Source organism: Hyalella azteca, unplaced genomic scaffold (genome assembly GCF_000764305.2).
Source record: "Hyalella azteca isolate HAZT.00-mixed unplaced genomic scaffold, Hazt_2.0.2 contig5371, whole genome shotgun sequence".
NCBI classification, from domain to species: Eukaryota; Metazoa; Arthropoda; class Malacostraca; order Amphipoda; family Hyalellidae; genus Hyalella; species Hyalella azteca.
This window is the reverse complement of record NW_025935565.1, coordinates 174,626-189,469: the sequence shown is the minus strand read 5'-3', so window position 1 is coordinate 189,469 and position 14,844 is coordinate 174,626. Positions and strand designations below refer to the sequence as shown.

The 14,844-nt window shown below is 41.4% G+C and overlaps 1 protein-coding gene and 1 long non-coding RNA gene across 2 annotated transcripts; both read left to right on the top strand.

The window, feature by feature from the left end:
- The first annotated feature begins 4,199 nt into the window (after positions 1 to 4,199).
- On the top strand, positions 4,200 to 6,494 carry LOC108679441. The gene is made up of 3 exons (XR_001931377.2): positions 4,200 to 4,302; positions 4,687 to 4,751; positions 6,431 to 6,494. It is a non-coding gene; the product is annotated as an uncharacterized LOC108679441 (long non-coding RNA).
- A 2,105-nt stretch (positions 6,495 to 8,599) lies between these two features.
- Positions 8,600 to 14,023, top strand: LOC108679440 (polycystic kidney disease protein 1-like 2). The gene is made up of 3 exons (XM_018168060.2): positions 8,600 to 10,788; positions 11,258 to 12,712; positions 13,183 to 14,023. The coding sequence occupies exons 1-3, from the start codon at positions 8,683 to 8,685 to the stop codon at positions 13,357 to 13,359; spliced, it is 3,738 nt and encodes a 1,245-aa protein (XP_018023549.1). The 5' UTR covers positions 8,600 to 8,682; the 3' UTR covers positions 13,360 to 14,023.
- Positions 14,024 to 14,844: the final 821 nt, after the last annotated feature.

The following is a 14,844-nucleotide window of genomic DNA, read 5'->3' as shown; positions in this document are numbered from 1 at the left end:
TTGCTCGGGATCTATGGTCGCGAGAGTATATATTTATCGTTTATTAAACTCAAAAAATTCTTCTTTACAATCGATGCTTCGGCGGTCGTCGATAGACGCGGTGCTAAAATAGTCTCTTCTGAGCAGGACTTCGTCGATTAAAACACGAGGATGACTTCTTCACAATCGTTGCTTCGGCAGTTGTCGATAAACGCGCGGCTAAAATAGTCTCTTTGAGCAGGACTTCGTCGATTAAAACATGAGGACGATTTCTTCAAAATCGTTGTTTTGGCAGTCGTCGATAAACGCGGGGCTAAAATAGTCTCTATGAGCTGGACTTCGTCGATTAAAACACGAGGATGACTTCTTCACCGTCGTAGCAAGTCTTCGAATCACTGCACCGACCATCAGCTTGATCACACTACTGCCGGATGACTCCACCTTCCACTCTGATCATCCGCACTCAACTGCCTGCGGTGGTGGTGGTGCGGAAAATTGGAGAAAAAACAAGAAGTGGCACAGAGTGGCCAGAAAGATGAAAGAGAAAAGGAAGTAACAGTAGAAGACGAAATAGGCGCAATGCGCATAACTAGGTTGAGTTTTGGTGCTTTGGGTTTTTCTTGGGGTTGGGGAGGGGGGCACCCGTCAGGGCTTTGGATGGTAATCGTGGACGATCGGTGCTCCTCTTATGAATTGTTGAATATTTGTTATTATGATTATTATTTTTTTATTTTTCTTATTTTATTTATTTTTTTATATTTTTTTACTTTTAATTTTTTGTTTTTTTTCTTACATTTTTTATTTTTTATTTATTTATTTTTTTTTGGGGGGGGGGGAAGGAAGAAGGAGTTGATGATATGATGGATAGATGGATGAGGGTTGGGATGGATGATGGTGACGATGATGATGAAGATTGCTTGATATTACCGTTCGATATGAATGAAGCTCGATAGTAACTTCTTTTTGTTTTTTGTCGTAGTAAGTCTCATCTTTACTGTGCGTAACTCTCGGTGACATTCGTTAGTCCGTCGGTGTGATGGTGTCTTAAACGGTGTGTGATGTTTTTGGACCAGCCACACCCATCCGCATTAAGAACAACTTCGTCTGGGTGCAGCATGGTCCGCTGTGTATTTATGTGTATAGTGGTGGGGGTGGAGACCTAATGCTAGTGTTCTGGAGCTCTTAAGGTTAAATGACGAGTGTTGTCTAGCAGTGGCTTCTGGGAGTATAATTAGTTGATTGAAGAGCTGGGGGTCGTAGGTTTTGACGGTGGACCATGTTTTTACGTGCTTGTTGGTAGAGGACTGTGTTTATGGTGGGGATATCAAATTGCTCGTGTAGTGTTTTTGAGGGTATGAAATCTGACCAGTGTATATTGGAGATGAATTTTAGGGCCTTGTTTTGGATTTTATGCAGTTGTGATATTGATGTCTTGGATGTGGTGTTTAGAGGTATTGGTGGGTATATTAGAGATGATCTGACAAAGGTGAGGTACAGGGTGCGTTTTATGTTTGGTGAGAGGTGATAAAATCTGTATATTTTCTGCAAGTTTCTGAGAGCTATTGCTTTCCTGATGTTTATATGAGACCTNATCCAGATGTGTATAAGAGACAGGTTCTCGTATAGGGATATGAGTTGTCTGTTAAGTGCTAGTGACGGGCCGTGTATGCAAATGTACTGAAGAGTGGATTGGTATTGTGTTTGTATAAGGAGTGTTTCGTGAGTTGGTTTGATACCGGAATTATTCGATGTGTTATGGTCGGAATTGAAGTTTCGGTGGCGTTTTGTACGTGTTCTGTCCACTTTTTTAAGTGTGTATCTATTTTTTCTAGTGTTGGGTCAGTCTGTGTTGGAACTGTGTGTTGCGATAGAGTTTGCTTGTATAAGGTCCAGTTTGCTCTAAAGTATGATCTGCGAGGACGAATCGGTATTTGAATGGGATTAGCGGATATGGTGGCTATTTTGGGAATGTGATCGGATGGTGTGATGGGTCCAGGCTTCAGGTGTATGTTATGGAATGCTTTATTGTTGTGTAAGACTCTGTCTGGTGTTGTTGTGTTGTTGTGACTTATGATGGCGGGAAAGTAGGGGCCAATGTGGATGCATTTGCGCTGGGCTATCAATGTGTGTAGTTGTCTGCCGATGTGGTTGGAGTCGCGGTTTCCTAGTGTTGTGTGCCTTGCGTTTAAATCTGCCATTAGGTACACGGGATGGGGTCTATTCAGTAGAGTGTGGAAGTCGATATAGTTTATGTAGTTTGCGCGTGGTGGGAGTACGTTGTTCCAATTGTGATGGGTCCTTGTTGGGTGTCTACTGTGATGGCTAGCATGTCTGTATAAAAATTGTCGTGAAGTTTAAATGGAATGTGACGTTTAATTGCTATGGCAGCGCCAGCGTGTATTGTGTTTTCTTTGTTACAGCTGTGGACGTTATAGTTGAATATCTTCATCGGGGGGTTGTTGTCTGTGATGGAGTGGCCGTTGATAAGTATGATGTCGGGATCGATGTTGTTATAAATGTTTGCTAATGTGAATTTTTTGCTACGCCAGTGTCGTACATTGTGTTGTAGTATTTTAAGTGAGGATTGCGGGGTCATTGTGGAGGTTTGAACGTGGATTGTTTGTTTTTTTGGTGGTTATGGTTGAGTGTTTGTCCATGTTTGAGAATGTGTCGTGAGGTATGATGTTGATTGTGGGTCTGTTGAATTTTAGTTTGTCACGTCTAAGGTAGTCGAATATTTTGGAGGAGTCCAGGTCTTTCACCGAGAGCTTCAGTCCGTATTCCTTCTTCCGTAGTTCGTCAATGTACCAGATGTTATTAGGTGTTGCAGGGACTGGGTTGGGGTCTTTGTCGCTCCTAAACAGTCTGACTGATATCGGTTCGTCGTGTCCTGTCATAGAGATGGGTGATTCTTTGTATTGCTCGTCACTCACTTTACGTTTTCGTTGGTCACGGCGCTCAAGCCGCGCTTGCTTTATATAGTCCCGATCAACCGCGTAGACCGCACTCGTTTGAATCTCTAACGGTCGGCTTGAATCTTTAACGGTTGTATGCCCAATTTCACTTCCATCATAATTCATCCCTCTGATACAAATAGAGTTGAGACCCCTATTAATTCCTATACTAATCAAGCATCCCGACATAATGATTAGTACCAGCACTGACGACCCCAACGAGCCAGTCAGCGTCCCGACATAATGATTAGTAACGACTCTAAAGACCATAACGTTATGGTCAGCATGTGGAAGCAAATTTATGATTTTTGGTTGTCATTAGGAGTGGCTCTCGGTTGGATGATCATCTGTTGAGGACAGATGGATAATTAGTTACAATTGATTAACCATTGATACTTGCCTCTACAGTTCACGTACGTAAAGTGGTACTGCCGGCAAATTAAGCCAACGGCGGAGAAGCTGCAGGTCGACGCTCAGAACTTCCCTCTGGACGTCAACGCACAACCCATCCCAGACCCCCAGACAGCTGTCGGCAAGACCGGCGGCGGCTGCTTCGGTGTAGGCCCTGGTGGGTGACATAGGCGAGCTCTGTTGTGTGATATGGGCGAGCTCAGATGGGTGATATTTCATCGTAATTTTAAATTGTTAAAGCCAAATTTTTTCAAATAGTGTTTAGATATAATATTTTTCTGTCTATTACAGGAATGCTTTCATTCAATGGCTCGTCGTTGAGCTTCCAGCTGGCTTCATTTTACTTGTCCGAGGCGACGTTCGAGTTCACCGTCGTCGTCCAGAAGGACGAGAGACGAGCAGCAGCAACACTAGAGCTCGAAGTGGTGACCCTGCCGCCGCCTGAGGTGGCCATAAGGTATGTATTGTCTGTCTAATGTGACCCAACCGCCGCCTGAGGTGGCCATAAGGTATGTATTGTCTGTCTAATGTGACCCAACCGCCGCCTGAGGTGGCCATACGGTACGTATTGTCTGTCTAATGTGACCTAACAGCCGCCTGAGGTGGCCATACGGTATGTATTGTCTGTTTAATGTTGCACAACCACCGCCCGAACTGGCCAAACGTTTAATGCATATAATCCGACTGCTGAGAATCCTAGTTGAGTGTTTAAGTCGGCGGCAATTATTTCAATTCAGTTCAAGATACATGAAAATTTGACCATTTAAATTTTTCTGTTCGAGTGCAGTTTATTCAACACTTAAGTCATTATAACTCCTTGTAGGTGTGCGTTACCTGGACTTTGCCTAGCCCAGAGCGACGGTTTCTTGGTAAACCCGGCGCTTCGCCTTACTCTCGTTGGCAGCTGCAGCGCCTACTGTTCCTCCACCCTCTACTACAACTGGGAAGTTAGGAAGGAGTGCGTACAATAGTGATATATAATGCGTAAAATAGTGATAAACAATGGGAACATATATGATATATAATTACCAGCACGTATATAACTCGGCGATGCGCCTCAGCCTCGTTGGCAGCTGCATCGTCCTCTGCGCTGAAAAATAATATCATTGGAGTGCGCAAAAAGAAAAATAACAATTGCTAATTGTAAAGGGAACTATCTAGACTAGCTTCTATTTTTAGATAGTAATTTGAAACTCCAGGGTCATACATTGATCTTCAAATCAATGAATTTCTCAGCACTCACAAGGTTGCGTTGGTCCGTACCTACGAATAAATGGCATAACGTTGCTGCACAAAGACCTTATTGCGTTGATTTCTCAGAAAATTTGTGTTGCCTTCACAGAAACGGCGAGCTCATCGTGATCGACCAACCGGACTGCGAGCCGGCCAAGTCCGTATGTCAGCAAAGTAAGTACGAGTTCATACTTATTGCTTATGATTATTTCTTTTCAGTTTTGTCATTTGCATTTGCATTTAGTTTTTAAAAATAACACTATTTTCTCTGCATATAATTATAATAATTCTTCTCTTATACTAGTTATTTCTTCAATTCGCTTAACCAAAGAATCCGGGGAACAGCATTAAAAATAATATGGGAAGTAATTTATATCTTTTCAAAATGCAAGGTTCCTTGTTGAAAACATGAGTCATGGCAAATTTGTAGACATGAAAGACCAAGTAGAATTTCAAGGTGATTGAATCATATCGAATTGTCTTGTCTTATCAGAATTTGGTTGAGTAATCTGCGAAATAGAACTATACGAAAATTGTATCCATCAATGAAATTTATTTATTCTAACAAAGAAAAATTCGAATGCGAAGATTGTATATGAATGAAAAAAATTCATTTTAAGTGTATTTATTGTTATCAACGTAGCTTTTCCAATATTTTGAGGAAGTTTTTATTGGAAAATACTATTAAGGAATTTTGATTGATTGATTTTTATTCACAAAGGAGCTCTAGTTACAATTCAAAAGAAAAAAAGAAAAACATATATAAATTAATAGAGACATCCAAGTGAATGCCCATAAGCAGAGAAGCATCGCAGGCAACAGAGGTAATATAAAACTCTATTCCAATGATACGGCAAAAAAGTTAAGAGCAACAGAAAGTTTCTAAATTAAACACATACAAGGAAAAAAGCCTCAAGAAAACTGATAACGGGATGTCACTAAAATTAAGCGTAACAAAGCAATATCAATATAACAGTGATTAAAGACGGGTAAAAACTTGAAATATTTAGTCAAAAATATTCAGAATCTGCATGACAAACGAAGTCAAATTGATACTGGTCAAGATTAAATTTACGGAATTTCATTTTTAAAAGTAATTTGGAACAATTTTTTTAAATCTTCATGCAATTCATTAAAATATTTGACGCAGTTAAAAGCAGTACCGCTTTTTTCTTTTTTCATATATTTTTTTTGAATATAAATGTTTACAAAATTTTACATGGCAAGCATCATCACTGTACTTTCACGAAAAACATCCGCCAATTATCGCAACAAAGTATGATCTATATGGTGTAATTGTCTTTACATAAACTATTTAAACTTGACTGTCAGTGTGTCATTATTATGAGCTTTCAGTATGTTTTTTTATGGTATCTGGTAGTTTTCTGGTACCTATCAAATAAGTCATTAAGCAGGAAATGGTAGAAGCTCGGTAGGAAATATACAAGGGTTTCTCTAGTGAGTATCCACACTTAGAAAAATGAATATGTCACATTGTCCAAATAATGACACATATCCTGCGCGAAATACTGATATGTCATTTTTCCTGGCAAAACTGTACCAGGATGAGCCATACAAGACCAAATAGAGCATCGATATTTGGACAAATTGTCCCTCAATTTCATGAGTGTACCATAGGGAACGATAGCGGACTGAAACTAAATGATTATATTTTAACGGTGCTGAGGGAGAGTAAAAAGAGGGAGAGTGATTAAACGCATTAAAGTGTAACAAATTATCCAGCTTTTCTTTTGTATTTGGACGAGGCGAGTGAAGTCAAATATAACTGTGACTGGTGGATTCTGCATATTCGAGGGGTATGAACGATGATTATTATTTTGAATTGTTCGCAGGTTACGAGTCTATAACCTACGCAGACACTGTCATCATTTCACCAGCGATGTTTGTGCTCAATCCATTGTCGGACAAATTCACCGTGCGCCTCACCATCGCCAGCGATGGTAATCGGATCGGGTAAGTCACTTAAATAATGCGATATCGCCATGAATGTCACACCTGTCAAATGATACAAAGTTAATTTTAAGTAAGCTTCTTTGCGTTTAGCTGCTTGAATGTGTTACTTAACTCCAACGTAGGACGTTTCAAGCATTGAATGCTACGAATATGCTATCCAAATACATGTAGGACATTAATTGCTTGCTAGTGATAGTAAAACTTTAGTAGAATAACTTTTTACTAGGGATAGCTTACAAAATTTTTGATATATTGATACTGAAGCAAACATAAGAGCACTGATACTGTGTTGTATAAGAAAGGTGGTAGCCTACGCGAACGAAATTTTCCTTTAGTAATTCTTAATTTCACAAAAATATTTACTGCCTGACATACGATAAACTGGCTAACAATTTTTATTGTTTGCCCACACGCCTCCCACCAGGTCCAATCGGCACACTGTTAAAATCAACATTTTATATCTACTTAATTAAGGCACTAGTTAGTCAATGGATAGAAAAATGCTAACGGAGCTGCATATTAGCAGCTAATTTATAGTATTAGTGATACGTCGCGGGTACCAAGTGGTGCTTGGTGACTGTACAACCATCCAAGTGGTACGCAATATCAATAAGTTTTAAAAATCCTGCACCGAAGAGCCCTGACGCTTTCGTGTATTCTTTTTGTGTATCCTAACAGGTTTTCCCAAATCACGATCAAGATAAACAAACCACCCATCGGCGGCAATTGTAGTATTGCATCCGACAACAGTGCTTACTGTCTCCTGTCCACATTCACGGTATCATGTGATAAGTGGCAGGACCCTGAGGGAATAGGTATCGCCGCCTACAATTTCTATTATTTGGAACACACAACTGACGGGAAGACCGTCAAAGCAGCAATGGCCAGTACGCAACAAGACAAATTGTCTGCAGTTTTACCTTATGGGAATTTCAGCCTATACGTTGAGGTCTCTGACTCGTTTGGCGCGTATACCCTGTGCTTTATCGGTAACATCACGACCATCATGCCTAGCAAAGAAATGGTGGATGCGTACAACACGACTGAAACTATGAGCAATTATGCTTCGACGGGCAACTCCATTCAACTCACGATGTTCATTAAAGCACTGAACTCCCTCACAGCGAATGCCAAGTGGAGTGACATCTCAGACGATGCATTTAGCAACATAACTGCTGAAGAGAAAATGAACATAATCACAGAAATATCCGATTCCAAGTCGCATCAACTTCAATCGTTGAAGAACTTGGCCCCACCAACCACCATAGCCGAAGTCAACGTTTACTCGGATGTATTAGATAGCGTTGTGTCACTTATACTGAATGGTCAAGCTGGTTCAATGACAGTAGGTATAGACGCTCGAGAAGATTGCCTTTCTACTCTAGAAAAGATTTCAGGCTCCCTGTCTAATATGACCGTGAAATCGGCTTCTGAGTATGAGCCGTTCGTGAAGAGTGCCCTTGGAGTAATGACAGCTCTGATGACAGGTATGAATCAAATCTTGGAAGCTAGACAATTAATACCTCCCAAAGATATGCAGGCCGCGGCTGCGGGTGTTCTCGACTATGATGGGGCAATACCTGACGACCCAAACATGGTGATTCCGGATAAAATGAGTGACTTTTACAACCAAAGCATAATGGAGAGCACCATAAGGCAGAGTATTGGTCAATTGAATCGGATGAATGCAGTCGTCGAGTCTCTAAATATCCAAGTTGCTTCTAAACTAGTTGTGGGTCAATCGTTTGTAACTCGCTCCAACTCGAATGCGTCCTTTTATATCGGAAAAATTGGAGAAGAAACCTTGAGAGAAGGAATGGCTATCAGTTCTCCCATTGGCCATCAAAGTTCAGTCTTTCTACCAAAAAACTTTTGTCCCTCCAAATTTATTTATGAAACGTCAAAGTGTAGGGAAGAATTTGGACTGATGTTTGTGACATGGCCCGTCATCACGCACTTCCATCCAAAATCCCGAGTTTTCTTGGCAAGCTCCTCGAAAATAATCGAGCTTGAGGTAACTAGTAATGATAAGCCAGTGAACATCTCAAATGCCACTGATTTAATAAATGTAATAATTCCTCGGGATTCCGATGTACATTTGGACGCAGTGACGGTGAATGTCAGTGATAACATGAACAGAGCCATACCTCTGGTCTTCCATTATTTTAACATCACTTCGCCTCAAGCCGCGTACATGATAACTATTGATCCATTATCAAATGCCTCGCGCCTCGTTATTCTCGTCGCCCATGAAATGTTCCCGGTTCCTGGAAAGTTCCTCTTCAGCCGCTTAGTTGAAGAGCTGCCTTTCATTGATGATTCTCGTACACTCTTCATCGATTCTGACATGAACCGCAACAGGACTGGTCGATTTGTGGCCGCTATTGGAAAACTTCTCAATAACGCCCATCCATCTAATTTTACTAGAAAAGATCTAGATCCCAAATTTTCCTCACACTATAATTTGAAAATCACGGTCTTAGGATGTTACTACTACGATGAACCGTCACTCGCGTGGTCAACCGTGGGTTTGAAAGTGCTTTCCGCCAATGCAACGCACACAATATGCGGGACTAACCATCTTTCCCAGTTCGGATCAGGATTTTTGCCAATCGTGCATGAAATTGATTTTGATTTTATAATAGCGAACATGGGCTTCGTAGATAATTCTACTCTCTACGTCACTCTGATTTTACTTTTTGTCTTGTTTATCATAGCTATGATTTGGGGTCACTACAAGGACAAAAAAGATGTTGAAAGGAGAGGTGTTATCCCCTTGCCAGATAACAAGCCTGAAGACAAATACATTTACGAAGTTACTTTCTTCACCGGTCCTGACTCAGACGCTCCATGTGAATCTCAGATATACTTCATGGCGTCAGGCGATTATGACGAAACAGAAGTTCGTTTCCTGCCTAAAGCTAACTCGAACCTTTATCGCCGGTACGACAGGAACACATTTGTGATGACAACGGCTAGACCTCTCGGTTCTCTGCACTACTTGCGGGTTTTCATAGACAATAAAGGAAGGTTGCCGTACGACAGCTGGCAGCTTGAACGGGTCGTTTTCAGAGACCTCCAAAAGTCTAAGCAGTACACCTTCGAAACGAATGCCTGGCTTGCCCTCAACCGTAGAGACGGCTTGGCAGACCGGACATTCTTGTGCGCCAACAACAACGAAGACATGTCCACCTTTTCTCAAAGGATGTACAACATTACAAATAGGAATGCCAACCAAGACCATATCTGGATGTCGGTTTTCTTACGCCCCACTGGGTCCCGGTACTGTCGAAAAGAAAGGATAATGGTTTGCGTAACGTTTCTATTTGTTTCTATGCTTCTGCATGCAATGTTCTACGAGATTGAAGGTGAATCTCCCATTGATGCATATGCCTACATTGGTCCTGTTCCAATCGCTCTGTCTCAAATGATCAAAGGCCTTGCGGTGATCATTTTCGTCCTACCCTTCACAACGTTGCTTGGGGCCGTATTCAAGCGAGCGCGCCCTCGAAAGTATGTTCGATGCAGAGCTTTGGACGCCATCGAGAAACAACGTGAACGCCAATTACGAAAAAATGGATTGACACGGGAAGATGCTACGGAGAAGTCGAAAGTGATCGGAAAGCCTGAAGGAAGACGGACACCCAAAACAGAACCTGTGGTAAAATGTCTCCCTTGGTGGACAAGGCCTTTTGGATGGATTGTTTGTGGTGCAGCAATGACGGGGTCAGTATTCATGGTTTGGAGTTATGGCATCGCCTGGGGAGAAATAACCACCGTAAAATGGTTCTCTTCGTTCTTCACAACCTTCTTGGTGTCGATTCTGGTAAGCCAATGGCTGAAGGTTGTGTTGGTCTCATGCTTGGGCAGCATTTGCTGTGTTCCTGACCACTCTGTTGAGGACATCGACTGCGATGAGGAACTTCCCATGCTACAAGAAGACGAAGAATGGGCTTTGATGAGTCCCTTAGATCCATCCACTGTGAGGGACGTGCACAGAGTCGTTGGTGTAACTCACGACGATGACGCGACGAAGAAGCTGAGTGTTCAGCTCACCAAAGATCGAGACATGAAATTCATTGTACGTGGAATTTTCGTTTATTGTCTGTTCCTTGCCGTGCTGTTTATCATCGTCAACGACAAGACGGACATTAACGCATTCTTGCTGCAACGACACTTCAGTGGGACCTTCTTCGATGATAAATTCACAATGGATAACTTAGTCTTCCCAAACGAGGTATTTCGAACTGCGAACGTTATTTTAAGGATGATGCCTTATTGATGTTAACTAATGGACTTCTTAAGGCACGTATAACATAAAACTGTACAGAAGTTAGCATTGATTAATCATTCAACTATGAATCGTTGTGATGTCCTGTAATCTTTATTATCGAAGAGTATACTGATTTTTTATTGTGAAAATGCACTAATTTGAGTCTCATTTACACTGTGTATGCAGAATAACATTTTTCTACTTGTGAGGTTATTATGACATAAAATGGACAAAACGTATTACGTGTCAGAGCATGTGCTCTATCATTTTTCAATCATAATCCCGGTAGAGGAATTTTTAATAATTTTTCTGAACTGAATCGAAACCTTGCTTTTGTAACTTGAGTTTCACTGAGACCAAGTTCAGGAGCTGATTGTAGATTTCCAAGGAAGATTCTTGTATTTATAATTTTTATAATATATTTTCATTGCAGCTGCGAAACACGGACCATTTTTGGCACTACGCCAAAAATTTGATCATGAATACCTGTCGAGCACAGCGGTGGTACAACAATGATCCACCCTACGGTCTTCGCGGCTTCCTGGATGACCGAGCTAACCGCATGGTTGGATACCCCATCCTGCGGCAGATACGCAATGCCCGCTTTGTGTGCTCGGTGCCGTACCCTATGAACGAGACTATTCCAGACTGCACGGGTACTCGAGGCCTGCTTACGGAAGATGATCACGATTACTGTGCAAACTGGGTGCTCGGTAACGCATCCGATGTCGCGTGTAAATTCCCCGAGTTCAAGTATCAAAACGCGAGCCAACTAAAAACCTTAGCCACCGTTGGCCGTCTGGGAACTTATAGTGGCGGCGGATACGTTATCAGACTTGATGGCTATGAAGACGACGTCAACGAGAGGCTGGATCAGCTTCAAAAAGTGCATTGGATTGACAAGCGTACGCGAGCGGTGTTCTTGGAGTTCTCCGTCTACAACGCCAATGTGAACTTATTCATGACGTGTATGATTTGCTTTGAGGTGAGTGAAGGAGGCGGTATCGTCACTAAATGGAGGTTCGAACCTGTTCGACTTCTCCGACTGGAGAGCAGCGCCAAGGATAACGTCGCATTTTTCTGCGAGCTTATGTTCGTCGTATCAACAGTCTTCTTCACTTTCAGGCAATTGTGGGAGATAAAAAAACAGAGATGCGGGTACTTTTTCCAGTACTGGAACCTTGCGGAACTTTCTCTAGTGCTACTTTCTTGGCTAGAGATCGCCTTGTACATTTACAAGCTCCTACTCACTCTTGCCGTGGCGGATGAGTTTAATCGAACAAAAGGCAACGCTTACTTGCGAATGGACTACCCGGTATTGGTTGATCAATTTTATACGTGCATTCTGGGCCTGATCATGTTTGTATCGGTGCTCAAACTCATCAAACTCATGCAGTTCAACAAAAGAATGGACGTGCTGGCGCTTACCATTTCCCTGTGCTGGGATGAGCTGTCATACTTTCTCATTGCCTTTGTTATTATTTTCTTCGCTTTTTCCAGTCTCTTCTATTTTATCTTTTTCTTGTACTTGTTAGAGTTCTCTTCAATTCTCTCGGCTGTTCAGACCAGCTTCTCAATGATGCTCGGCAAATTCGATTTCAATGTAATGCAACAGGCAAACTCGCTGTCACCCCTCCTGTTCTTCATCTTCTCGGTGCTGAACAGCATGGTTCTCGTCAACATTATGCTCGCTATTATCTTGAAAGCTTTTAACGAAATTAAAGTTGATCTGAGTAAGAGAGAGAACACTTATGACGTCCTGGACTACATGTGGAAGCATTTCAAGAAGACTGCCGTGCTGCAGCCCAATGCCGTCAACCAAGTCAAAGTGAACTTGAACAAGAAGGAACGAGAGGGCCTACAGAGCGAGCGAGATTTCCCAGATAAGGTTAGTATTTACCTACGATTTATCGCAGAACTTTACAGATTAATTAGCCGAGAAATTTACACATCAATCTATTGTGGAATTCTGAACATGCAAGAATGTAAACGTACTTTGCCCGACTTTATCATTGGATATTATATGCTCAAATTTTGTTATTCGCAATGCCAAGAACAAAATATAATTCTTTATTGGTATTTGTTTCATACGAAGTTGGAAACATTGTGCCAATAACCGAAACTCAAATGATCACTCACAGCAACTCATAATGACTTGATAATGTCTAATAATTGATAATGACTAATAATGGCAGTTACTGCAGCAAATCAACAGCGTTCATTTATTGCAGTATTTCTACATTATGATATTAACTGCAGCAATAACGAGCAGGTGGGGCAGTTACTGCAGCAAATCAACAGCGTTCATTTATTGCAGTATTTCCTCATTATGATATTAACTGCAGCAATAACGAGCAGGTGGGGCAGTTACTGCAGCAAATCAACAGCCTTTACTTCGACGGCAAACTCGACCTCTGCAAGCCTGAGGCGGCGAAGACCGTCTTCAGCGTCGAGGACGACGCCCGCCCCCGCAGGAAGCTGAGGCCCGACGCCCGACGCGATAAGAAGCCCACGACCATCTTCTTCAGCGACTAAAACTGCGTGCACTCGAAAGATAGAAAATATATTTCACCTACGTTTCGAAATGCTATCTTTTTAGAACTAATTTCATCAGTGATATCTATCACATCCATTAAAATTAAATATAACACCACATAGACATCGAGCCTCTATATTAAATACAGTGTTGTGTACAGACCAAAGCAACAACAGTCTCTCCAGATAAAGTGCAATTCAAATGAGGCATTTAATGATTAAATTAATCAAACTGGTTTGAGTTCTTTGGTAATTCATACGTCTCCATTTTGCATCTGTGGCATTTTATTTCGTTGAACGTAATAATGTAATGAGTATATCCTCAGTATTTATCCATCACAAACGAGACTTCTTTAAACTTCAATTTACTGTAAAGTGGTCTGTGTAGACTAAAGTAGTTAAAAACTCCTGCCACATCTTGCCTGAACAATAATGCAAATTTTCCCGTATATTACTGTTCAAAATTCGACTCGTCGCACAAGCTGAGGCAAGATCTTTTGACAAATGCAGGACCAATTACATTGGGAATTTAATCAAACATCTCATTGAGTAATTTGACAGTCGAAGTAGTTTGCTTCTGCGTTCCGTGTGATTTATAGATTTGCGTTCTTCAGCACCAACCGGCAGAGCGTCACTGGGTTCTAGGGGCAGGGCCGCCCCCAAATTTTTTATCCATATTCAAGTTATTAATGATTTATTCATATTCAAGTTATTAATGGTTTCGAGAATATTTATTAAAATTTATATTCAGTCATATTCTACGGCATTTGTAAGCATTTTTTTGCAAAAATTTAAATGTTTTGACAAATGACCATTAAATTATTTTGAGGGTTTGAAAATATTTTAAGGAGGAATAAAGCTCACTAAAATGATCCTAATAACGCTGCTGTCACTAGGGTTGTAACTAAGCGTGTTCAATTTATTTCAAAGTGATTAGCTAGTATCAGCACAAATAAGTAAGGTAGCTAGTATGCCGCATACATAATTTTTTCATCCACGCACTTCGGACTCATTGAACAATTTTGAGGAGTCGCGTTTTACCAGAAACCAAACAAAGAAGATAATTGGACATGGTCGGATATCCACACTTGCAATGGTTTCCATAGCGCGACCAATGCTAGACTCTCTCAGTGGTTCCCAGAGTGGGCGGTAGTGCGGTACCGACTCCCTTGGGCTGGACCGATAGAAAGATTTGGAGATCTGAATTTCCCCATTGGTAGTCGTAACTCGTAACTAAGTCTATATGTGAAAGGTTCAAATTGTAGCATACCAAATATCAAGAAAGAGGTGTTTGTTTCCATATGTGTCTGTTGGGGGGCGCTAGAAATTCACTGTGGAGCCAATGGGGAGCCAGCCTGCAAAAGTTTGGGAGCCACTGCCGGCATAAGCGAGTGTAGCAAAAGGCTGCACAGCCTGCACTAGTCGATGAACACGATGGGCGGTTAGTGCAATTTGAAAAAAAAAACAGTTAGTGCACATTTTACA